The 27,266-nt window shown below is 40.4% G+C and overlaps 1 protein-coding gene across 14 annotated transcripts in view; it reads right to left on the reverse strand.

Annotated features, from left to right (window-relative positions):
* The window catches only part of VWA3B (von Willebrand factor A domain containing 3B), a 114,542-nt gene that overhangs the window by 35,960 nt on the left and 51,316 nt on the right, over positions 1-27,266 (reverse strand). For all 14 annotated transcript variants that reach the window (XM_070750957.1, XM_070750954.1, XM_070750960.1 and 11 more), the window contains 10 exons: positions 20,695-20,811; positions 18,288-18,481; positions 15,386-15,540; positions 14,071-14,209; positions 13,450-13,581; positions 10,360-10,458; positions 8,151-8,333; positions 6,882-7,009; positions 4,349-4,521; positions 3,526-3,618 (listed from right to left, as the gene is read on the reverse strand). In XM_070750957.1, the coding sequence (XP_070607058.1) occupies positions 3,526-3,618; positions 4,349-4,521; positions 6,882-7,009; positions 8,151-8,333; positions 10,360-10,458; positions 13,450-13,581; positions 14,071-14,209; positions 15,386-15,540; positions 18,288-18,481; positions 20,695-20,811 (1,413 nt within the window). The remainder of the gene's footprint in view (positions 1-3,525; positions 3,619-4,348; positions 4,522-6,881; positions 7,010-8,150; positions 8,334-10,359; positions 10,459-13,449; positions 13,582-14,070; positions 14,210-15,385; positions 15,541-18,287; positions 18,482-20,694; positions 20,812-27,266) is intronic.

Below are 27,266 nucleotides of genomic sequence, written 5' to 3' on the forward strand. Positions count from 1 at the left end.
CCTCAAGATACGAACCTAATTGGTTCCAGGGGGAGGTTCGTAACACGAAAGGTTCATAAGACGAAACATTGTTTCCCATAGGAAACAATGTAAAGTCAATTAATCTGTGCAACCCAAAAAAAACCCGCAAAAAAAACCGCTGCCGCCCGTCTGTGACCTTTTAAAACAGCCGCGTGGCTTCCCAGCCCGGCTGGGGGGCTTCCCAGCAACCCCCCCCCAGCCCGGCTGTGACCTTTTAAAACAGCCGCACGGCTTCCCAGCCGGGCTGGGGGGCTTCCCGGCAACCCCCCCAGCCCGGCTGTGACCTTTTAAAACAGCCGCGCGGCTTTCCAGCAGCCTCTGAATGCCAAACGCGGAAGTTTGGGCTTGGCGTTCGGCTTCGGGAGATGGCTGGGAAGCCGCGTGGCTGTTTTAAAATGTCACAGCCGGGCTGGGGGGCTTCCCAGCAACCCCCCCCCAGCCCGGCTGTGACCTTTTAAAACGGCCCGCGCGGCTTCCCAGCCGTCTCCCAAAGCCAAACGCCAAACCCAAACTTCCACGTTTGCCGTTTGGAGGCTGCTGGAAAGCCCCCCAGCCCAGCTGTCACCTTTTAAAACAGCTGTGCGGCTTTCCAGCAGCCTCCAAATGCCAAACGCGGAAGTTTGGGTTTGGAGTTTGGCTTCGGGAGATGGCTGGGAAGCCGCGCGGCTGTTTTAAAATGTCACAGCCGGGCTGGGGGGCTTCCCAGCACCCCCCCCGAACCCCGAACTTTTGCCGAACTTCCGGGTTTGGGGTTGGGGGGGGAAGCCCCCCAGCGCGGCTGTGACCTTTTAAAACAGCCGCGCGGCTTCCCAGCTGTCTCCGAACACCGAACGTGGAAGTTCGGCTTTGGCGTTCGGCTTCGGGAGACAGCTGGGAAGCCGCGCGGCTGTTTTAAAAGGTCACAGCCGCGCTGGGGGGCTTCCCAGCACCCCCCCGAACCCCGAACTTTTGCCGAACTTCCGGGTTCGGGGTTCGGGGGGAAGCCCCCCAGCGCGGCTGTGACCTTTTAAAACAGCCGCGCGGCTTCCCAGCTGTCTCCCGAAGCCGAACGCCAAAGCCGAACTTCCGTGTTCGGCGTTCGGAGAGAGCTGGGAAGCCGCGCAGCTGTTTTAAAAGGTCACAGCCGGGCTGGGGGGCTTCCCAGCAACCTCCCGAACCGAACCCGGGGTTCAGAAAAATTTTGTCTCTTCTTACGAACTTTTTTCGAGTTACGAACCGGCGTTCGGGAGGCTGCTGGGAAGCCCCGCCGCCCGGCTGTCACCTTTTAAAACAGCCGCGCGGCTTCCCAGCTGTCTCCGAACGCCAGTTCGTAACTCGAAAAAAGTTCGTAAGAAGAGGCAAAATTTTTCTGAACCCCGGGTTCGTATCACGAGTTGTTCGTAAGATGAGGGGTTTGTATCTTGAGGTACCACTGTATATATATATATATATATATATATTATATATATATATATATATATATTATATATATATATATATATATATATATATATATATATATATATATATATATATATATTCTCTCCTTATATATATATTCTCTCCTTATCTCTTATATCATATATATTCTCTCCCTCCCATCTACTTCTCTTCTTTTTTACTTTCTATCTTTGTATATATTACTTAATGTCTATTCTCTTCCATATGTATTGTATATTAGACAAAGAATAAATAAAATAAATAAAAATAAACAATGTTCAGGGGAACAAACTGGGAGAAACCCAGATGCATTTATAGCAGGTCAGGTCAAAGGAAGAAAGTCAACTATTGGATTGTGCAGAGGTAGAGAATAGAATAGAATTCTTTATTGGCCAAGTGTGATTGCACACACAAGGAATTTGTCTTTGGAGCATATGCTCTCAGTCTACATAAAAGAAAAAGATGCATTTGTTAAGCATCATGAGGTACAACACTTATTTATTGTCATAGGGGTCAAATAAGCAATGAGGAAACAATCAATATTAATAAAAACCTTAAGCATACAGGCAACAAGTTACAGTCATACAGTCCTAAGCGTGAGGAAATGGGTGATAGGAATGATGGGGGGAAAACTAGTGTCAAACAATAAGACATGAACATTGAAAGAGAATAAATATAGGATTAAAATATTACATTGTCCTGATTTAAAACAGATTGAAATATTCATTCAATGGTGCCCTTGGTCAGCCATCTCTCATCTTAAATCTCTCATAGCAATGTTTCCAGGATAAAATGAATGGAAACAAGCAAGCTCAGTTCCCAATGGAAGAAAGATTAGATAAAAATGCAATCTATTAAGAAATCCATCCAGCAATAAGGACCAAATGCTATTTGTTATCCAGTTAAGTCAGCCTATCTCTATGATTTGCCCCCAAATCAGGGGAAATGAGCACAGGAGGGACGCAATACCCTGTTTCCCCAAAAATAAGTCACCCCCGAAAGTAAGACATAGGGAGAGGTTTCGTAGAATTGCCTAATATAAGGCATCTCCCAAAAGTAAGATGTAGGAGACGTTTCGTTTTGCAGCATTCCGAAACAGAACATATATAACACTGCTGTCCATAAATTGCATCCCAAAACACTGCATCAATCAGATTTAAAACACGTCCAACACGCATCCAACATGTGGCTGCGTGTTTGGATGGATTTTTGCTGCAGAAGGATACAGGATACAACTCATTGGAAAAAAATAAGACATCCCCTGAAAATAAGACATAGCACATCTTTGGGAGCAAAAATTAATATAAGATGCTGTCTTATTTTCGGGAAAACATGGTATGTGTTCTGCCGGTGTGTTTCAATCACCCATAATTACAGGGTAATTAGTCCAGGAAGACACACCAAACGATAAAAGGAAAACCCAAAAGTTTTTATAAAGAGAAAAACAGAAACAGCTCCCTTTTTAAATGTCAATGGGATTTCCTGGTACACACAAGGCACAGGTTAAATGCAATCAAATTGCTCACCCAATAACTGGGAAATTGAGTCCAATTCTAAAGTCCAGAAAGTCCACACACAATCTTGAACAGTACAAAAACCACGATCTTGACAAAACAATGAATCAGATAAACTGCCATGAGGCTAAATCACCAAGCTGCACTTTTATCTGTAGCACTAATTACAGCAGCCCCACCCAACCACAGGTGGCCTCATTTTCTCTTGTAATAATCCTTCAGTTGTTGTCTCCTATGCATCACTCTACGCATGTGTGGATGTGTCATTAATTCTTGTTCAGAATCCAGGGATGATACAGATGATTGATCTCCTCCTGGGCTGTCTGCCAAACTCCCCTCTTCCCTGTCACTCACGCTTCCTTGGTCAGAGGAGGCTTCATCGGCAGATTCCATCGGGAGCAGAACAGGCCTGCGGCATGTGGATGTTTCCCCCACATCCACCTGCACATTCCTTGGGGCAGGAGCTGGACCAGAGCTAACCACAGCAGGTATGTATGGAAGGTTAAGTGTTAAAGCTGTTGATGCAGAATGCATAGGTGGATAGGAGAGAAAGCTCACCTGGAAAACTTACCTTTTCTTTCAGGTGAAGTTTTTCCGTCTTGACTTTGTCCAGAACCCTTAGCTGTGTAACGTCGAGTTCTAAGAATGCTACTCTTTGTTGGCTCTACAAAAGACACATACACATAAATAAGGAAAGGAGTCTCACAATGACCAATAATTAATATTTTTAAGGCAAGAATGTTTTCCCATTCTTATTTTGTACTTTTCAACTATTTTAACTATTGGTAAAAATTACAATTCAGTAAAGAACCCTGTTAACTAGAAAATGATTGTGGTATTGGAATAGCTCTCAATTCCTCAATTAAATTCCAAGAGATAATTCATCTTCTTTTTTAACTAAGGACAATAGATCTTAAGACCCAAGCCCTAAAATGCTTCTAAATAGATGACTCTTACCATTATCTCTCACAGTACACTACAACATATGACACTTCTTTTTTTCTTTTTAGAGAGGTTGTAGGGAGAGTTGTGTGCATGCATAAGAAATATATTTAAAAAAACATCAGAAAAAGCCATAGGAAAAAAGTTTACAAATGGGACTCTTTCTACCTGCAAAAACTTTCTCTATGCTCCAAGATTTATCTACTAGGCTTCATACTGCAAAGTAAGAAAGAAACAATAGCTCTGGTATTATTAAATAATAATTTACAAAATGGCCATTTTTCAGATCCTTGTTTTGTCTTGTTAATATAGATTGCATGAGTCTAAGAATCTTAACGACTGTTACAGTGAGCATCAATGTGAAACATGTGATGTAGGATAAAATCTATGCTCAAAATATCTCAAAAGACAAAATAATGTTTTAATTGAGTAATTCCTGTAATTTCCTTTACCTGCATATAAAACTCTCTTCTTTGTGGCTGGTTTCTCAGACAATGGCATATCGGAATCTGATGAAGCTGATGCAAGTTCTTGAAAGGTAGGATGGGGCCTAGCTCGAGATGAGGGTTTCAGTCCCTCAGCTTGTATGGTTACTGGAATTGTAGCAAAAGTCTGCGTGGGTTGTCTGTTTAAGAAACAGACAAGTCACTACCTAGGCCACAGCGCACAGATACATATATTTGGGTGAGAGTACTCTCAGAAAGATGACCTGCAATCAAACTAATCCACAGATCAAGATTTTGTTGAATTCAACATCCCCATCCACCATATTGTTTCTTTCATAGCAGAGAATAATGGGGTCACAGTTTCTGCTGCTGCTATGTATATAAAAAGAATTAGAGTTGGAATAACCCAAAACTTCTCCTGTTCAGACTGTTCATGCTATTTATTCCCAATAATGTCTTCAGTTGCTCTGGAAAGTTTTATGCCTTCTGAAATAAACAGATATAAAAATATTGCTAATATTGATTGCTAGAATTCGGTACTTCCTGCCTGTTGTTCATGCCTCCCTCGCCCAGTTTTCTCTGCCTTTTGTCCAGAGATGCATTCTAACTTACCTCGCTGCTGGTTCACTTCCTCCCATGCTGCGTAGGCGCACCTCGCTCCCACGTGGCACAGGAGGAAGCGAACGGCAGTGCATGTAAACCATCAGTGCAGGCACAGTGCCAAAAACTCAAAGAAAATTCCCAAGAAAAGAAGCCAAAACAAGATGCCAATGCAGGCACAGTGCCAGAAACTCAGCTTCTGTGCATGCGCAAAAGAAAAAAGAACAGAAAACCAAAAAAAATTCCCACAAAATTCCATGAGTGACTGGCACTCATAGAACCGGTTCCACGATTTAACTGTGATGTCACCAGAGACTTGCTACCAGTTCAGGTAAACCAGTCCAAACCGGGAGGAACCCACCTCTGCTTTTATCCCATTTGGCCACTTAACAATTTTGATATTTGTTGATGTTTAATAAATAAGCTTCAACCTATATTTTCTGCTAGCTGTGCATGTTCTCATTGGCTTATAGAATTATTGGGGAGTGTGCTTGATGCAAATGGAAATTTAGAAATTGCCCAGTTTCCAACCAAAGGCTATGGACCATAAGTAAACACCGAGCACTGAGATGAGTCCAGTTATTTAAAAATAATTACCCCAAATTTGGCCCTTGGTCAAATATAGGGCTGAATCAGCATTTAGAGCCCCTAAATTATGGATACTCATTAAAACTTAGATATCCTAATTGAGGCATATTTTTAACCTCTTATAAAGCTAGTAATATTAATTTTAATTATTACACTGGAACCAGAACATTCCATACAGATAGGAAGGAGTACAACACCTGGAACACAAAGATGGAGGCATAGGCTGAAAAGTAGGACGTCTCTGATATTTTAGAAATGCCATGTCCAGAAAAAGCCCAAGCCAGGGTAACTTAGAGGAAAGACAATATACTACTTAAGTATATCGTCTACTTAAGTATATTCTAAAGTTGAGCATAACATATGGTACATTGTACTTCAGGAAAGGAAATCTAAATTACAACAGATGTAGGCACTATATGAAATGAACAATAATACTTTAATATTTTAAAAATATATAAATCTTGAATTATCAGGGATTAGATATTTAGTGGATATTAGTATCATTCAATTTAAAAAGATACTACAGTGAAATAGCATGGACTTTTCTGATGATATAATCAACAAATTGTTATTAAGATTGTTACCAGAAAATTGTAAATATATTGTTGATATATTTTGTTTATTGATACTTTGTAGATTAATCAGAATTCATGATAAAGTTTCCTTTTAGAATGTTTGGCAAATAGAGGTATACCAGCATGCTTTTAGTGACATAGTTAAAGGCATTTCTCTCAACAAAATAAAAAAGGAAATTTACCCATACATTATTGTAATGGTAATGAACATATTAAAGGGATAGAGACTTTAAAGAACTAAAATTCACAAAGTGGAAAGAAACAGTGAAATCAAATATCCAAAAAGAAAAATTGAATCTGCACAAGGAATGTAAAAAAATATGTTATAGACAAAGAATGTATGTTAGCAAATACTTGCATACTTAAAATTGAACGTGATAATAGTTTCAAAAGAAAAACTGATTTTTGCATGGGAATAATGCATGTTCAATGTTGTCAGGTGATGGGTGCACCTTCACAGGACACTGTTTTTAGGTTGTATGTATGTAGTCTATATGTTTTAACATTTAAAACTAATTTAAAAAATTTTAAAAACAAACAAACTATATTTTCCAGTTATTGTTTTGAACAATAAAAGCATTGGTTATTTTCCTAGTTGTTTCTTTCTTCTCCCAGTGTGCTTGATTTTATTGACATCAACGTGGTTTTTTTCTCCTTACCCTCATCTGTTCAAAATAGAAACCACTGTGACAAAAATTGTCCCATGCATATTTTAGTCAAGTTAAATCACGAAATAAGTAGCTGAAGGAACAAAGAAAGGCAGAAGAAGCACATACTTGTCATGAAGTTTTTTTGCTCCATTAAACAAATCCATCAAATCGCTGCCAATGTAAAAGGACTGTACTTTGTTCAGTTGTTCTTTTCCTCGTTCTATCTCTCTTCTAACCAAATATATATCCTCACACTGCCAAAAAGGAAGCCGTTTGTTATGATTGTTAAGGAAAACAAAGACCACAGAACATTTTTGTTTTCAATAGGAAATACAGTGATCCTTCGCCACTTCACGGTTCACCTTTCATGGTTTCAGTGCATTGCGGGTTGCTGCTGGGGCTTAACCTGGTGTAGAACGAAGCCTCCAGGAGCCCTTCACAAGGAGGATTCCCCGCATGCACATATTGTCCCTCACTTTCACCCTCTCTCTTTACCTCTTGTCTCTCTGCCTCCGTCTCTCTCTCTTGGGGAATCCTCACAAGGAGCTCCTGGAAGATCCGCTCCGCGCCCAGCAGCAAAGCGTTGCTTTGGCAGGGACAAGGCAGGTGTGCCGCTGAGCTAGCCAGTCCCAGCGGAGACAGTGGCAGCGGGGGCCTCGGGGGCTGGGGCATGGACGTGACATTCCCGGCGCTGCTGCTCCTCAAAGGGAAGCCACCAGAGCCACCTCAGCAGTTGCTGCCACTGCCGCTGCCACCAGAACTAGCTAACTCAGTGGCACGTCTTCCATGTCCCTGCCAAAGCAACGCTTTGCTTCTGGGTGCAGAACAGAGCCTCCAGGAGCCCCTTGTAAGGATTCCCCAAGAGAGAGAAAGGCAGAGAGATGAGAGGTAAAGAGACAGGGAAGTGAGGGACGATACTTCGCAGATTTTCATTTATCACGGGTGGTCCTGGAACGTAACACCTGCGATAAACGAGGGATCACTGTAATCCAAGGCATTATCTATATATTAGATTAGAATACAATAACACAATTGGAAGGGATCTTGGAGATTATCTAGTCCACTGATGGTGGACCTATTATTATTTTTTGTGCAGTCTCCTTACTTGGAAAAATGTTGACATTTCTTGCCATTTTCTCCTGGGATGTTTTCCTATTTCTCAATCTAATCTACCAACTCAATATTCCATAGCTATCCTTGAGCACCGAGCTTCCTTGTTGGTTTCTCATCCAGGTACTAAGCAAGTCCAACCCTGCTTCAGCTTTTCCATAGTAGACCCAATCAGGATGGTAGGTACATGAAGGATATCTTGCTCAAAATCTGGTGCCAATTATGACATTACCCTATTAGTGTTCTATCCTTTAATTTGGACCTGGGCTCTTTTTAAAGACTTACCTCAGAAGGTTTGGGGGAATCAGGATCTGTCAGACAAATATGGTAGTAGTGAAATCGTCCACCTGTGCTGCTGGCCAGCTCGTGCAAAAATTGATTGGCTCCAGTATCATCACAGTTAAATGATATAGTGTGAACTGGAATGTTCCGCCAATGTTTGAGTTCATCTAAAATTCTATTGGGGTGCTGTGCAAAAAGAAAGGAAGGGGAAATCTGTAAATTTAAAGATATCCAAATAGAAAGCACTTAAATGATCACTCAGCCTTTAACAATAAATCAAGTAGTGTAGAAGCCTTTAATCATTATTACCATAGCAATCAATGGCTGGGACTTTCTTAAATAAGAAGCCAAATTCCCCTGAATGGGTTTTACGATCTAACTTAAAAGTTCTGGTGCAAATGGATCGAATATCTGTGTTGCAGTATTGCTGGACAATAATTTATTGGTTGGCCAGTTTGGCCTAGTGCAGGGGTGTCAAACTCGATTTCATTGTGGGCTGCATCAAGGGTGCGTTTTGACCTTGGGGGGCCGGGCACATAGCCCTCCTGAGCTCTGTTTTCAGCTCCCACAACCTCCTCTAAAATGCTGTTAACCACCACCAGGTTGTAGATCAGTGTTCGGGCTGGACCGAGGCATCATGGGCCAGTCCTTCACTGTTTCCAGAGTGGCCCTGCAGGCCGAATCTAAGCACTCTGCGGGCTAGAATAGTAATTAGTAGTAGTAGTAGTAGTAGTAGTAGTAGTAGTAGTAGTAGTAGTAGTAGTATAAAAATAATAACTGTGCTGAGCAAGCAAAACTACTGTGGGACTTCTGACTTCACACTGATCGAATTTTGAAACATAGTATACCAGACATCCTGATTGTGGAGAAAAAGAAAGCATGGATCACTGACATCGCAATCCCAGAAGACAGCAGAATTGAGGAGAAGCAGCTAGAGAACTTGGTGAAATACAAAGATCTAAAAATCGAGCTGCAATGACTCTGGCATAAGCCAGTGAAAGTGGTCCCAGTGGTCCTTGGCACGCTGGGTGCAGTGCCAAAGGATCTCAGTGGACATTTGAAAACCAAAATCTCCATCTATCAATTGCAGAAGGCCGCTTTACTGGGATCAGCACACATAATTCGCCGCTATATCACGCAGTCCTAGGTGTCTGGGAAGCACCCGACTGGGGATGAAATTACAAAATCCAGCATAGTGATCTCGTTTGCTGTGTTGTATTGTTAATAATAATAATACTAATAATAATAATAATAATAATAATAATAATAATAATAATAATAATAATAATAATCTCTTATGCATAGCACTGACTGCTAGTGGTATATGCCAAAAATAACCAACACCATCAGTGGTGGGCTCCTATCGGAACGGCTAATTGCGCACAGCTCTGCAGCTCTGGCATGCTAGTGCAGGTAGCAAAATCTTGCATGGGGATGCACATGCGCGCATGTTTCCACAAATTTTTTTGCTTCCACACATATGTATCCCCGCGCGAGATTTTGCTACCTGCACAGGGGTAGAAAGCAAAATTGCGCTCAATCCCGCACTCGTACACCAGAACCACGGAGCTGAGCGCAATTAGGAGTCCACCACTGAACACCATGGCATAGCAACAGAGCATCAGGTTTATGAGATGTTAAAAGAAAAACAACACTAAATGCACAGCTGTCCTTTCTGGTATCACTTCTACACTTAAACTGAACATTTCTATTTTTGCTGCCATCATGCTTCAGTCTCTTATACCCCATTAATATCACTTCTATTTAGTACAGCTAAACCCCTCCTTTCATAGGGTTACACTGAGTAGTTTTCCACTGCAGCTTTACCCTCCTATGAATATTGCCACTTCTTTTCCCTTCTCCGTGTTTCATATAGAAAGACTCTTATTCAGCTAGCAGTCTCCAAAATTTTTGTTTTCCCTCCTAAACCTAATCCCGTTTTTTCCACCTAATCCCATTTTGGAATGCCCTACTTTAGATACAGAAATGCTTCTTTGCCGTCTTCTGTCACCATATCCTCCTCCCAATCTCTCATGTTTCAATGGGTTGATGGAATAAAGATCAGGAGGAGACACAGGCACATATGCCTTCCTTCGTCTGTCACCTTGTAGTCAGTTTGACCATCCTTGGTCTACATCAATGTGATGCTTTGTCATCTGGCCAGTGTTACATCATCATATTGTCCTGACATGATTAGCTTCTTCATAAATACCTGATCAGGTCTCCCATCAGTAAGAAGATAAATGGCTTGAATGTCACGATCAGAAAGGGCAATCTGAAGGGCTTTTAGTATGTTTGTAGTAGTCCCAACCTAGAAAGTCAGTGGAGAAACAGAGAAAAATTAAAGGAAAAAATAAAGTAGGCAGATTTATGGAATCATAAAATTTATTTCTCAGGTATGCTGGCAAGGGATATTTTAAACACTTTACATGATCTAATTCACATTGTAGATAATATATGTGATATTCTGTATTTAAAATCCTGTTATTCTTTTAAACACTGATATGCTCAATAGCTGAAAGTAACAGATCTACAGACTACAAAAATATATTTCTGTAGTTTGCTGAAAGAAAAGAGAACTATTTAAATGGAAAACAGCTAGCTATTTGGATTAAATAAGGGACTACTGGCACTTCATTATCCCAAAGAAAATGACTTTAGCTAGATAAGATTAACTTATTTATTAATACTTAAATTTATATGCCACCCATCTCACAATCAAGATTTTGGGCGGCTTACTGAGTTTTCTCTCTTCCTTTAGAATAATGGTGGGAAATTTGAGGTACATGTACAGTAGATACCAGGCTTCATGATCCAATCAGTGATGGGCTCCTATGGGTACGGTCAAGTATGCAGTACCGGTAGCAAAATTTTGATATATTTTTTCTTTTTTTCCCTTCTGGTCTCTGACTATGTTTTTCCTATCGAGGTAAATGAGGTTGAATGTGTATAATTTTAGAAGAGCTGTGCTTTTTGTGTGTACATACACTTTATATAGTAGATAATCTGGTGGGCTACTGCCCTGATGGGTGGGAACGCAGTGGGGTAGCGAAAATGGAGCTCCACCCCATGTTGTACATACTCCTGATCAGTTGGAGGAGGATGAAGATATTGAGGACTCGGATTCAGATAGTGTTTATGAAGTAGTGGGGGGCCCGGGGTTACAGGTAGTAGAACAGGTGGGAGGGCAGCCACAGGATGGGGCTACAAGTTCAGTATCTAGCGAGGGAGAATCAGATGCTCTCTGGGTTAATCCTAAATTCAGAAACATAGAGAGCAAAGGTCTGGAAGAAGATATTAAGGAGAGGAATGGGTTAAATATTGTAGTGAGGTAATTGGCACATCAGGGGGCTAGTGGAGAAGAAGGGTGGAGTTTCAATGTTGATGAAAGGAAATATGGAGGTGTTTTCACCACGCTAAAGTAAGCCAAAGTATTTTGTATTGTATTTAGTCAGTGCTGCTGTCTTTTTAAAGCTATGTATTTAGGAAATAAATCTTGTCTAAGTGAAGCAGAAAAAGGAATGTGAGGAATGTGGCTAGAAGAGAGATAACGGACTGATTGATGTCTGGAATGTGTTGAAGTGCAAGAGAGCAGAGAAATAAATGGAGTTGCTTATTTCATGAAATGAATTTAATGAGTTATTTGTAATTACTAAACTTCTACCAGAAACCAGAACACCCCACAGCACTCAATTTGCACTGAAAGATGTTGAAACAAAATGCATAAGCTACACCCACAGTGTGGTAGTAAATATTTTGGTGCCCATCACTGGATCCAATTAATAATTCTTTCTGGACTATGCCCTTTGTCCTGTTTTAAATTACCAGACATAATTACACTAGTGAGCACGCCATATGGAGAATTCTAGGAACTGAACTTCATACATCTTAAAATTATTAAGGCTGAGAAACCCTGGTCCTTTGTATCCTATTGTAAAGAAATGAGCATTGCCTATAATTCTCAATATTCCTTCCTGGAGCAAGAATGTCTTTCTGAACCAACCCTGTGGTGGGTATTCAGCTGATTCTATCTGAATTGGGTGAACTGCTAGCGTTGACTGTGGGTGGCTCCGTCCACCCACCCAGACATAAGCAATGTTGAATTTTTGATGGTGTGTGCATGCACAGAAAGCTTTGCACATGCACGGACAAGATGTATACTCACATTTGCAAACCAGTAGGGAAGGTTAATGAATACTACCCCTGAACCAATCTTTTTGCTCATTAGAAATGTTACTATATAAAAGAAGGTTATTTTAAATCAAATCTGTATTCTAATAAGCATGTTACTACATTAATAGAAATTAACATAATAGAAACACAGTGGTACCTCTACTTAAGAATGCCTCTACTTAAGAACTTTTCTACATAAGAACCAGGTTTTAAAGATTTTTTTGTCTCTACTTAAAAACCCGAGCCTGGAAAAATTTCTCAGGAAATTTGAGAGCGGCACGAAGGCCTAGCCAGTTTCCTGCCACTCCCACTTTAATCCCAGCCATCTGGGCTGCCAGAGGAGCCTTTTGGTGGTGCTTAAGGAGGCTTTGGCAATCCAGAGTGAATGAAGGATTTTCCTTTTCTGGGCCCTTGGACAGGGAATAAACCTCTGCTAGTGCCCAGAGAAAAGAAAAGCTCCCTTCGCTCTGGGCAGCCGAGGAGTCACTACAGTGAAGGAAAGGTGCCGGCTACAAAGCGAGCGAGTGAAAGGAGAGGGGAGCCCTTCAGCATGGGAAGGAAGAGGAAGCAGGTAGCAGCAGCAGCAGCCAGTGTATGGGAGGCAGTGTATGGGAGGCAGCCTCACACCGGGTGTATTGGAGACGCGTGCTCCTCCTCACCGCCTCAGAGTCCCTCTTTATTTTTTTAAGCCTTAAAGTTTTGGATTTTTTGGGGTTCCTTTCACCTCACCTTCTTCCTTCGGCAGCGACTCTCCTCCTCTTTTTCCTTCTTCTCCTCCCACCCAAATCCCGAGCTTTTATTTTTTTCCTAATGGGTTTGCATACATTATTTGCTTTTACATTGATTCCTATGGAAAAAATTGCTTATACTTAAGAATGTTTCTACTTAAGAACCTGGTCATGGAACGAATTAAGTTCTTAAGTAGAGGTATCAATGTATGTTTATAAAAATACCAATTACCATACTAATAGTAGAGATTACCTTAATTATGTTTGTCTATTTGGAAGGATTCCCTTCATATGAAGTTTTATTGTAACCCAAATATATTGACCCAGAACATGGAAGAAGGGAAGAAGTCCAACAATAGTTTAGCTCACTTCCATTTGTTTAAAAATTTTTCTATAGTTACCTGAAGTTGTTTTATCCAAAGTATAGCATCTTCTATATTTTCTTCATTAACTTCAGCAAGTCTGGATTTCCAGGCTATTGCGTCAGCATCAAATTTTACAAAGTTAAACCTGGTTTTGTTTTGAAATTGTTCCTGTAAGAAATCGTCTATTGAATGATTCCTCTGAAAGACAAAAATCATATTCCCTTTGCCCGCCCACCATTCCACTTTGCCATCATATTGAGAAGCAATCAGTTCTGGGAGGGGTAAATGTTTCATTTGTCTAGCAAATATATATTAAATATTTTGGAAATTGTAATTCTGCTATCTCTAAAAAATATTGTCTACCTGTAATCTAATTTTCTTTATGAGGTACTCACAAAATATTAGGGATAAATATGAATCAGTTGTCAAATGTCCAAATTTTTATGACGTGGCTTTGGGGACACTGCTATAGTCATTAAGTGTGAACAATGATTATAAGTCACTTTTTTCAGTGCCGTTATAACTTTGAATGGCGACTAAATGAACTGTTGTAAGTCTAGGACAATCTGTAAAAGACAACTTTCTACATCACTTTCAGAAAAAGCCAGTCATTCTACATTAGGACACGTCTCTTCACCAAAACAGCTGTTCACTCACTCTTATAAGCTGATATATTTTCTCCTTCACCACAGGCAGTTTATACATCATAGACTGAGATATATCAATGAGGATACAGATGTGGTCTTCTGTGACATCTCCAAAGAGAGCTCGGCTTCCTTTCTTAAGGTCCTGAATTCTATACAAGAATACTTTTTTTTACATGAAATGAAAGGCATAGCAAGAATGATGTCTGAAATGCTCACTTCCCAGTACCTTAACACTCCTACATAATTTTATTTTTATTATTAAGTTAATATAAAGGACAAAAGAATGCCAAGTAAATCATTCTGAGGAAGACAAAATATTATTAAGTAAAAGACATTTTAAATTGGAGGATAAACAAAGATTATTGGATAACTTGTAGGAAGGAATATAATTTTAAGGCTATGTAGAGTTTATATGTTAGTAGTGAGTTAAAGCAGCTGTCAATCACTGAATTGGGATTATAATTTCCACTATTCTTAACAAACAAGACCTAGAAATAAAGCATTGAATGAAAATTAGGAACAATCAGATTGTAGGGTTCATACTACCATGTAATTGGGCCATTACAATCCCTTAAACCAATCTACTTTTGGGGGGAATAGAATAGGATGGGATGGGATGGGATGGAATAGAATAGAATGAGTAAATTTCAATTGACCTTCTCTTTCCACTGGCTTTGAATAAAAGTGGAATATAAACAACATAAATAAATTCAGTCTAAAGCTCACACTGGCAGTTTTACGCTATTCAGTGTTTCATTATTATTACTGTATTAACATATATCCCATAAATATTGAATAAATGTTCAATATTAAATAAATAATACTTGCTTTTAGAAGTTTCCTGGTAATTTTACTGAGTTCAAATGAGTTTAATTCAAATTTTATTCAAAATCTCATAGATTAAAAAAATAAATTAGGACTTGAATAGTCATTAGTTCAACATGATGCAAATGTCTTAAAAGAGATTTATGACTACATTGGGATTGGTACTTCTAGAACCTTGGCCATTATTTTAGTAAAATATATGTAGAATATGGGGCATTACAGATAAAAGTGATGTTTCTGCAGCTGAATTTCATTAAAAATAAGATATTAGGTTTGAAGGTCATGGGATGTAATTATGCTGCTCAAATGAATCTTCATAAATGGATATACATCCACATTTGATATTGCCATTAGAAACCCTTAATTTTTAAACAACCAGAGTACCTAACCCTGAATATTAGAGTACTTGGGTATTTCAAAATCTTTTTAATAGGAGGCATCAATCTTTTTTCATCATAAGATCTGTCCTTAGAAAAGACATTATCAAGATGCAAACTAACCTTTCTTCCATCTGATGAAGGGCATTCTTCACTTTAATTTCAAACTCCTTGCATCTTTCTTTATCCAAATGTAAATGAATTATAGACCCATCTTCCAAGACAGTTCGTATAAAATTGTTGCAGTATTTGGCATGGATTACCTTTTTATTTGTCTCCTAAAAGTACGAAGATTTCCACTGTGAGTATGATTTCTTATGTTTCCCTAAATCTGCATAGGCTTTAGAAACAGTAGGTTTAAATGGGTTTGGAATGAATTCAGTTAAGTTGTGCGCAACAGGAGAAGCGAAGGAGAGGCCTCCTAAGCTTTTGATCAGCCTCATCTCAGCCAATGCAATTTAAATACAGTGGTACCTCAAGATACGAACCCCTCGTCTTACGAACAACTCGTGATACAAACCCGGGGTTCAGAAAAAATTTGCCTCTTCTTACGAACTTTTTTCGAGTTACGAACCGGTGTTCGGAGACTGCTGGGAAGCCGCGCGGCTGTTTTAAAAGGTGACAGCCGGGCGGCGGGGCTTTCCAGCAGCCTCCCGAACGCCGGTTCGTAACTCGAACAAAGTTCATAAGAAGAGGCAAAATTTTTCTGAACCCTGGGTTCGGTTCGGGAGGTTGCTGGGAAGCCCCCCAGCCCGGCTGTCACCTTTTAAAACAGCCGCGCCGCTTCCCAGCTGTCTCCTGAAGCCGAACGGCAAAGCCAAACTTCCACGTTCGGCTTCAGGAGACAGCTGGGAAGCGGCGCGGCTGTTTTAAAAGGTCGCAGCCGGCCTGGGGGGCTTCCCAGCACCCCCCGAACCCCGAACCCGGGTTCGGGGGGGTGCTGGGAAGCCCCCCAGGCTGGCTGTCACCTTTTGAAACAGCCGCGCGGCTTCCCAGCAGTCGCCGAAAGCCGTTTTTTTTGCGGGGGGGGGGGGTTTGGTTGCACGGATTAATTGACTTTACATTGTTTCCTATGGGAAACAATGTTTCGTCTTACGAACCTTTCGTCATACGAACCTCCTCCTTGCACCAATTAAGTTCGTATCATGAGGTATTACTGTACACTGAAGTACAATCTTCTACAGAGAATGGGATGTACAGAGAATGGGATGCTCTGCCTATATCTCCTATACCTGTCTTCTATTCCTATATCTCTTCTTCTATTCTTTCATTGATATGTTCTATTACTATATCTTCTTTTCTATTCTTTCTTAGATATATTTTACTATGAGTATCTCCTCTATAACCTTCATCATGTATTTTACTATGTGTGTGTATATATATATATATACCCACTAAAACCCTCATTGTGTATTGGACAAAATAAATAAATAAATAAATAAAAATAAATCAACAAACTTGAAATACTGTTCTCTTTACTGTGCAAAGGGGACGGAAGGAAAGGAAAAAGCAAATTCTCATTTGCGCCTTTTCTGCAATTGCACTGCTTTCAATGTGTAGAACAGCAAACAAACATACGCTCTTGAAATTCATCTCCATTCTCTGGTCAGGTGGACGGGAAGGTCAGGCAAAGGAGAGATGCTTATAGAAATTGATTAGTTTTTTAATCCCCTCTCCATAGAGACCATAGAAATTGGAGAGAAAGGGATTTCAAGAGAGCAAGGTGCTTTGCATAGTGTACCCACAGCTACCAGCCCCAGGTTGTGACACAATCACACTGTTCTCCATGTGTTCAAGATGGTAAGCAGGCACCCAAGCATTCCAAAGGGTTAGAAGGCAAATAAAAACCAAAAGTAAGAAACTGAGTAGTCTTGTCTCTTTTCAATCAGAAAGCACAGCCATATAATTTTCCATATAGTGATCACTTTTCTTAGTGGTGGAGTTGCTGGTCCCCATTTAAGGTTAATCAGTGAGACTATCTATATGCACAGCACAGTTGGGCTACTGCCTGGACGCGGGGTGACGGACGCAGTGGGGTAGTGAAAATGGAGCTCCACCCCAGAGCACCCAATTTTCACTGAAAGATGTTGAAAGAAAATGCAGGCCGTCCTGCATAAGCCACGTCCACAGTGTGGTAGTAAAATTTTTGGCAGCCCTTCACTGATGCACAGGCATGCCTCTGCCTACTGGAAGCAAATTAAAAAAAGTTCCCAGTACATTTCAATAACATATTGGGGGATTCAAATCAATTGATTAATGAATGCAAGCAGTCCTTATTTGATATCCGCAATTGGGACTAGCAATTTGGGCACTGAGTGAAATCATGACTAAACTTAATGATCTTACTTCAACTTTCCTTTGCTTTGCAGACCTGTAAATGCGAGGACTGGTCACAAAGTTGCTTTACATCTCAATTATAAACTGTGAACAGTCGCTAAATGAGGCAGTTGCTATCTGAGGACTATCTGTCTAAGTACTTAACTTGGATTCCTTTATTTCAATAAAGCATTAAATTTAGCTATTAGGGTCAGACTAAATCCAATGTATTTCTTGAGAACAGTAATACAGAGTTTGCTTGTTTGTTTGTTTGTTTGTTTGTTTTATTCATTCATTCATTCAGTCGGTCAGTCGGTCGGTCAGTCGGTCGGTTGGTTGGTTGGTATGCCACCCCTCTCTGTAGACTCGTGGATCTAGTTATTCTAGATGTGATGCTTGGGATGCTTTTTCTTTGAAGAATTCAAATTCAGTTTGGCTAAACGTGCGAATACTTTCTAGAGGGTTAAGAAAACATCAGCCATACCCTTTTAGTCCATTCAGTCACAATTCCTAACCAGTTTTAATAACTGCAGGAAATATTGCTAGGCAAATAATGGGGTCTTGTAAGTGACCAAATGTACAAATTAAGCTTTCTACTAACACAACTAACAAAACCTGGAAATCTATTTGATCCCCTCAACTAATCCCCCATCAAGTTCACACATTAAAAAAAATAGACAACTATAGTGACCCAATAAAGATGTCTTACCGCATTTGTATGAAGAGATTCATCTTCTGGCTTGGTTTTTATATCTACAATACCATTTACGTGACGAAAAGCACAATCAGAAAAAGCTGTAGGTATGGTCAGATTCTGGGCTTGCAAGCCATTCTTCTGAAGCCACTGTCTGGAATTCACAAAATCTTTTACTTCTGGCTCATATTCTCTTTTATCCATTTCTTCTGCAGATATAAACAATATTAATAAATAAGCATGTGCCAATATCAGCCTGAGGCTATTATATGACTTAACTTTAAATGGATATATTTGCATACACATAATTATTTATTTATGGTACATGACTAATACATTCTTCTTTCCTTAGACATATTACTACTTTATAGGTATCTGAGTCCATTCTTATTCACTATGGTCTTTTGCAAGTCTATGTAATTTTCTTAGGTAACAGCTTGTCATGTTTTGCAAACTGTCTTCTCCTGGGATTATGACATGCTGTAGAGTTTTTGTGACTGGGTAGGACTGCTGCTCTACTGAACATTGGAATGAGATAAGAAGAAAAGGCAGCTCATTTTTGTCCTTGAGGGGCAGCTGTGTGGTCATGAGACTGATGAGCTGACGGCTATTCAGAGCTGCTGTGAAGAGATTTGAGTAAGTAGTTCCATTGGCGCAGCAAGGTAAATTTATTTATTTATTTATTCAATTTGTATACTGCCCTTCTCCTGGGACTCAGGGCAGCTTACAACGTATTAGAAATCTACATAAAACTGTATTCTAAAAAAACCCCACAGTTAAAACTACACAAACAAGTCCACACATCATACATCCGACATTCATTCATTGGGCGGGGCAAGATGTCAGGTTTCAATGGCCCCAAGACTGCTGGCAGAGGTGGGTCTTCAAAGCTTTGTGGAAGGCAGGGAGAGTGGGGACAGTATGAATCTCTGGGGGGAGCTTGTTCCAAAGGGCTGGGGCAGCCACAGAGAAGGCTCTTCCCTTAGGCCCCACCAGACGGCATTGTCTGGCTGATGGGACCTGGAGAAGGCCAACTTAAAACCCACCTCTGTCATCAGGCATGGGGGAATTGAGATATTCCCTTTGCCCTAGGCTTATAAAATTTATGCATGGTATGTCTGTATGTATGATTGGTTTCTTAAATTGGGGGGTGGGGTTACATTACTTTTAATATTAGATTTGTTCATATTGTCTTTTTGCTGTTGTTAGCCGCCCCGAGTCTACGGAGAGGGGCGGCATACAAATCTAATAAATAAATAAATAAATAAAAATAAATAAATAAACTCCGTGGGCTCTGACCGGTCACTGGGATGTATGATGTGGAAGACGGTCCTGAAAATAATCTGGTCCCATGCCATGTAGGGCTTTATAGTTCATAACCAATCAGCAACCAGTGTTGGTGTCTCTGGAAGAACACCAATCTCCTCAGTAGCTTCAGAACATAGAATAGGAGAGAGGAGACTAAAAGTATGTCACCCGTTGTGAGTGGAGAAGCTGAAGAGAAGTTGAAGAGTGACGTGTGCAGAGCAAGTGTCCTTAGGGGAGAGAAAAATGGTCCAGGGCTTCTCTAGAAGATGGGAAGCAAAGACCCAGAGGATGAGCTCCACTCAAGATTCTGGAAGGCTTGGAAGAATCCGTTCCATATGGTTGCAGGTGACAGCTTCACCCAGATTTAAAGGGAACAGGGGGAATTGGCTACCACTAGAGAAATCTAGGTTTTGGGGGAAAATTTGGCAGAAGATCCTGAGAAAGGTTCTTTCCCCTACACAGAGCAGGTGTTTAGACTGAGCTGGAGAAAGTCCAATAATGGTGAACATAGTCCAGTTCATTCCTTCCTTAACCAACAATGTCCTTTAGCAAAGGAAATAAGTCTGCTAGGGCAGTGTTTCCCAACCTTGGCAAGTTGAAGATATTTGGACTTCAACTCCCAGAATTCCCCAGCCAGCAAATGCTGGCTGGGGAGTTCTGGGAGTTGAAGTCCAAATATCTCCAAGTTGCCAAGGTTGGGAAACACTGTGCTAGGGTAACTTTTTGTAACAAATTATTTCAACAGAAGAGAGATCTTATGTTGAACCCAGATCTACTGAGGCAACCTGTAGCAAAAGAACAGGTGAAGGTGAAAAACCATAATTTCAACAAATAAGTAGCTATTGATTCAGTAAATGAATATATATGTATGCATGCTGAGGAACTAATAACCTATAACTTTGTAACTTCCTCAATTTACCTCTTTTTCTCATGTTCAGAAGTAGATTGCAAGTAAAACCAGCCAAGTCTTAGGGAGTTTTAGTCTAGAATTCAGACTGTTTCTACAGATTTAGAATTTGTAGATTGATCTCTAATGGATGGGTACGTAGTGAGAATGCTTTCCATCAAGCTCTTCATAAATCAAGTCCTTTGCAATTTTGCATTCATAAAATACCTGCCACTGGATGAGACATCTCAAATTCTATGAGAATTTTCTCTATCTGGATTAAGATATTCTTGGCTTCCTCTAGTTCCCTCCAAATCAGGTAGACATCTTCTCTGACACCATTTCCTGCATTTGATGGAAGGTATAGAGACACAGAGAAACGATTAGATAACGCCAACAAAATAATTTATCTAGCTTTTATAATCTTTAAACGTGCCATTTAATGGGCAGCTATAACAAATCATTACCCCTTTTTAAAGACCTTATTCATAGCTATGTAATTCCAATAAACCAATTCTATGCTGAAAATAAGTAAAACCTATTTGTAATTTCAAGATTATCATACTTTAGCAAATTATGCAAAACCCCAGCTCCCTGAATAAGGCTTTAATGCAGAGGTCTTCAAACTTGGCAGCTTTAAGACTTGTGGACTTCAACTCCCAGAATTCTCGGAAGTTGAAGTCCACAAGCCTTAAAGTTGCCAAGTTTGTGGGTCCCTGCTTTAATGCTTGGAAAGGTGGAAGGAAAGAGAAGAGGAGAGCCAGCAGCAAGGTGGATGAGCCCATGGAAGTGGAAATCTCTGGAAGGTCTACTGTGGGAAGATCTGAAGGAGCTTTTTAGGGACCAATGGTCATGGAGAAAATCTATTTTGCTCACTAACAGTTGACACTAATTTAATGTCACATAGTCATTAATTGCATATCTTTCTCTGAGTTGTGGCCAAATCCTTTTATAAAAGATATCATTATTTTAACATGTATTTAACAAGTTTCAAAGTTGTAAGCTGAGAAAAATGGGGTTGATGGGCCATGCAGTTTTGAAGACGGTATGGAAAGTGACTGTGTGGGCCATGAAGAGAAATAAATAGAAATCGTCCTCTCTAAGATTCTCTCACACAGCTTCCAACAAAGAAGTCCTTTCTATGAAGAAAATGAGTCCCTTTAGATCAATTCTTAAATATCTGATCTTATCGGGAATTGTCACCCTGCACTTCCACCTCAATGGTGTCTCCTAGGGACCACTTTTGCTTTGTCTTAATGTAAATGTATCGCTACCATTCATTTCAATGCTTCCAGCCTCAAACTCTCCCAAACAGGTGAGTATTATTGCAGTGAATCAGAGGTGGATTCCTACCGGTTTAGACGAGTTCTATAGAACCAGTAGTAACTTGGAGGCCTGGATAACTAGAACCAGCAGCGACCGAGGCCTGCCATTTATTTATTTATTCATTGGATTTGTATGCCGCCCCTCTCCTTAGACTCGGGGGGGGGGCTAACAACAATGATAAAAACAGCATGTAACAATCCAATTAATAAAACAACTAAAAACCCTTATTATAAAACCAAACATACACACAAACATACCATGCATAACTTGTAATGGCCTAGGGGGAAGAAATACCTTAACTCCACCATGCCTGGCGGCATAAGTGAGTCTTGAGTAGTTTACGAAAGACAGGGAGGGTGGGGGCAATTCTAATCTCCGGGGGCAGTTGGTTCCAGAGGGCCGGGGCCACCACAGAGAAGGCTCTTCCCCTGGGGCCTGCCAAACAACATTGTTTAGTCGACAGGACCCAGAGAAGGCCAACTCTGTGGGACCTTATCGGTCCCTGGGATTCGTGCGGTAGCAGGCAGTTCCGGAGGTAATCTGGTCCAATGCCATGCCCCCAAACTGGTTCTTTCAGCAGCAGCATCTTTTTTTTAAGTACTGCAAAAAGCATGCATGCCCATGAAGCGCTGGCAGCAAAACAAACTAGAACCCACCCCTGCAGCATAGTTCCCTCTAAGCTGAGCAGTGAGCAATCGCTCACTTAAAAATCATCATCAACTCAGAGTTTTCCAAACCTGCCCAGAAGCCGAGAGGGAAAGAGTGAGAGGGAAGGAGAGAGAGAGGAAGAGAGGAAGAGAAACAGATAGAAAAAAGAGAGGAAGGAAAAGAGAAAGAAAAAGAATGGGAGTAAGGAAGAGAGAAAGAAAATCAAAATCTAGTTTGAAACTAGCTCAACAATTTAAGTGGCATTTTGATATTGATAGTTGCCCTATTATGAGCTCACTGTTATAGACACACAGTATTTATTTATTTATTTATTTATTTATTTATTTATTTATTTATTATTTCTGTGCTGCCCAGTCCCGAAGGGACTGCCGCTCAGACACTATACTTTTCCGCCCACCCCAAAAAAAAATTAGAGGGAACACTGCCCTGCAGTGAATGAACAACTAACCCTCATCAATGTACACAGCACAGAAAAGTGCCAGACATTCAGGAATCATGAATGCAATATAATTAAGGGATTGACAATGCAGTGTAATTATGTTTACATAATGCAGATGAATGCTATTCCAGAAATGCTTGTGCCATAAGTCTGCCAGTCAATATAATGTTGTAAAACTTAGTTTGGTTTTCTCTCTCTCTACAATGAGATTCATTCCAATCTGTGGAGTCTCAAATGATCATACAGTGGTACCTCTACTTAAGAACACCTCTACTTAAGAACACCTCTACTTAAGAACACCTCTACTTAAGAACTTTTCTAGATAAGAACTGGGTGTTCAAGATTTTTTTGCCTCTTCTTAAGAACCATTTTCTGCTTAAGAACCCGAGCCTGGAAAAAATTCCCAGGAAATTTGAGAGTGGCACAAAGGCCCAGCCAGTTTCATGCCATTCCCCCTTTAATCCCGGCCATCTCTGGCTTTTCTGGGCTGCCAGAGGAGCCTTTCGGTGATGCTGAAGGAGGCTTTGACAGTCCAGAGCGAACAAAGCATTTTCCTTTCCCTGGGCCTCTGCCAATGCCCAGAGAAAAGAAATGCTCCCTTTGCTCCAGGCAGTGACTGTCCTCTTCCTCTTCTTCCTCCTCCTCCTCCCACCCAAATTCCAAGCTTTTATTTCTTTCCTAATGGGTTTGCATGCATTATTTGTTTTTACATTGATTCCTATGGGAAAAATTGCTTCTACTTACAAACTTTTCTACTTAAGAACCTGGTCACAGAATGAATTAAGTTCTTAAATAGAGGTACCACTGTATATATCTTCTGTCTGTCTGTCTATTTATCCTGTGTGTGTGTGTGTGTGTGTGTGTGTGTGTGTGTATCTCTGTGTATCTGTGTCTATACCTATCTCTCTCTGTGTGTCTGTGTATATGTGTGTATGTGTATTTCCCCCCCACTCTTTCTCTCTTTCTTTCTTTCTCTGTCTGTCTCTCTGTCTCTGTCTCTCTCTGTCTCTCTCTCTCCCCCACTCCCTCTCTCTCTCCCTTCCTCCCTCCCTCCATCCTTCAACATGAGACCAAGAAGACATGCCCTGTGGATATTGAAACAGACATGCCTTATCAACAATGGTGAGCATTTTATTGTGAACCTATATGAATTATAGACTAGATACAAACAGAACAAACAGACCCAAGGTTCAATTAAATATACCTGAAGAATAATATGCCATCCTATTGGCTTTGTAAACCAATCAGATTAAATACCAGCACAGCTTTATGTGGTGCAGTAACCATTTTGTTCCCTTCAGTGCCAGAATAATGCCAAGTTTTAAGATGCTGCAGTGGCACCGCAGTTGGTGTGAACCACGTCATGAACTGAATTGCTAGCACAGCGTATTTCAGAGAGGGCCATATGTCAGAGATTTGGCAGCAGTGGGTTCCTTCTGTCATTAATATAACTCAATAGAAATAATGAGTGCATAATATTCATAAACCACAGAACAATTCTAAGAGAAGTAGTAAAACTATTCTCAGTCTTTCATTTTCACTTTTCATTGTGCATTTTTATGTGTTATTGTATACTGCCATCTCCTGGGATTTTCCTATATTTTCTTCATTTGAATGAAAAAACACTGAAATGAACATAAACCAAATGTACTACTCTTTTTACTGAAAGAGTAGTAGATGCTTGGAACAAACTTCCAGCAAACATGGTTGGTAAATCCACAGTAACTGAATTTAAACATGCCTTGGATAAACATATATCCATCCTAAGATAAAATACAGAAAATAGTATAAGGGCAGACTAGATGGACCATGAGGTCTTTCTCTGCCGTCAATCTTCTCTGTTTCTATGTATATATTTTTAACAAGTGGAAAGACTCATCCATTTCATTTATTATGATTTTTTAATTAGTAACAATAAATGGAATCAAGCACAATGATCATACTATTAATACACTTTTCAACCCTGAATCCCAAAGAATAATTTACAAGAATGTTTTTTGTAAAAAAAACCCCGTCATGTTTAAAAGAAAAGGGCAAGGCAATTAGAATCACTTTGCCTGTAGTCTTATAAAGCAGTGTTTCCCAAGCTTGGTAACTAGAAGATATTTGGACTTCAACTCCCAGAATTCCCCAGCCAGCAAATGCTGGCTGGGGAATTCTGGGAGCTGAAGTCCAAATATCTTCTAGTTGCCAAGCTTGGGAAACACTATTATAAAGGATAAAACCCACAGAAATCAACATATGATTCTGAAAAGGGGGGGGGGGATGAGATTATACAATATATAAGGATGCAATTCATATTCCAAAGAAATAAGGTGATCTCACTGTATTATTTATCATTTATTTATTTATTTATTCTATTTTTTATGCCACCCTTCTCTCCTTAGACTCAGGGCGGCTTACAACATGTTAGCAATAGCACTTTTTTTTTAACAGAGCCAGCATATTGCCCCCACAATCTGGGCCTTCATTTTACCCACCATGGAAGGATGGAAGGCTGAGTCAACCTTGAGCCAGTGATGAGATTTGAACCACTGACCTGCAGATCTAGCAGTCAGCTTTAATGGCCTGTAGTACTGCACTCTATCTCGGCTCATATGAATGAGTGTGCAAATGTATTTGTGTGAGTGTGTGTTACATGCCTAGGATAAAAACCACAGAAATCAACATATGATTCTGAAAAAAATAGGGGTGAGATTACACAGTGGATGAGAATGCAATTCACATTCCAAAGAAATAAGCTGATCCTACTGTATATTCTGTCGAGCTCTCTGGTAGAATCCTCCCAAAAATTCACAGATACAAATTTCAGACACACACACACGTTTGCAAATTCAAAACAATGTTCTTTATACAAAAAATTCAAATAAACTAAGCCCTCTTTTGATATAGCAAAGAGTACTGGTCTCCAAACAAGCTGGTATCAGTTCTGTGATACTTAGCTTGCAGCTGTGAGGCAATTCACAGTACTTCTTCTTTCACAAAGTGAAACACACTTTGCCCTGGTTTAGTTTCAAAGCAGGGAAAAATCAGCACACAAAGGTCGAAGTCAGCAAGGCAGGCAAGGCACGAAACACAATGATCAGATAATCCTCCGCAATGGCCAAACCCACAGGCTGCTATTTATAGCAGCCTCACTAATTACCATAGCCCCACCCAACCACAGGTGGCCTCATTTTCTTTGATAATAATCTCTCAGTTGTTGCTGCCTATGCATCGCTCTCCGCATACATGGCTGTATCATTAACTCTTGTTCTGAATCCAAGGAGGAGCTAGATAATTGATCTCCTTCTGAGCTGTCTGCCACACTCTCCTCCGCCCTGTCACTCATGTCTTCTTGGTCAGAGGAGCCTTCATCAGCAGATTCCACCGGGAGCAAAACAGGCCTGCGGCATGTGGATGTCTCCCCCACATCCACAGTCCTTGGGGCAGGAGCTGGGCCAGAGCTAACCACAACACTGTATGAATGAGTGTGCAAATGTATTTGTATGTGGGGGGTTACATGCCTATGGCCGCCCATCTTAAAACACTGAGTCTGGGTGATGTATAAAGAGTTAAAAAAAATCAAGAGTTATAGTAATCCATGGCACCCAAACCATCTCAACCCTAAAACTACATCAACAACAAAACATGATCTCAAATGCCTGGGGAAACAGCCAGGTCTTTAGAGTTTATGAAAGACCAGCAGGGCCAGATAGCCATCCAGCTATCTGGGGAAGATACTGCCACTGAGAAGACCTAACTCCAGAGCCCAACAAGATAATATTGTTTCCTGGTAGGTGGGGGAGAGACCCAAGAGAATGTGCTCTCTTGACTAGATCTGGTGAGAGGAGAAGAAACATGTGCATGATATAACACTCAGAAATGGCTCTTCTTTAATTGCTACCTGTGTTTTAAAGAGTGGGGACTTAGAAGGCCCAAGAGAAAGATTTTATTGTTCAGGCAAGTTCAAGTGGTCCTTAATTTATATTACAACCATGAAAGAAAGGAAAAAACCCACTGCCCACACTTGTTCTTTTATGCAAAGTACTTCTAAAGAAACAAAGCTACCCATGGGAGAATATATAATTATCACAGAAGGCAGAATACCAAGTTTCAAGGAGGATAATTACACTTAAAGCCAATATTTGAGAGAAGTTATCCTGCCTGGTTTCTTAAGCAACAATTTTTAAAAGAAAATTAATTGTCTTAACCAAAAGAATAGAGATTAGTTTGGGCTGAAAACAAGTAACAATGTTAATGCTTATTAAAAATGTTTAATTTCTCTTTTGTAGAAGCATTGTTCTTCTCTTGGGGGTTGGGCTGGACTTAATTATAAGGAGCAGAGACAAGGACTGCAATATTGCAAACATAGCAAATGTCTACC

The sequence above is a fragment of the Erythrolamprus reginae genome, chromosome 4, assembly GCF_031021105.1.
Source record: "Erythrolamprus reginae isolate rEryReg1 chromosome 4, rEryReg1.hap1, whole genome shotgun sequence".
Lineage (NCBI taxonomy): Eukaryota > Metazoa > Chordata > Lepidosauria > Squamata > Dipsadidae > Erythrolamprus > Erythrolamprus reginae.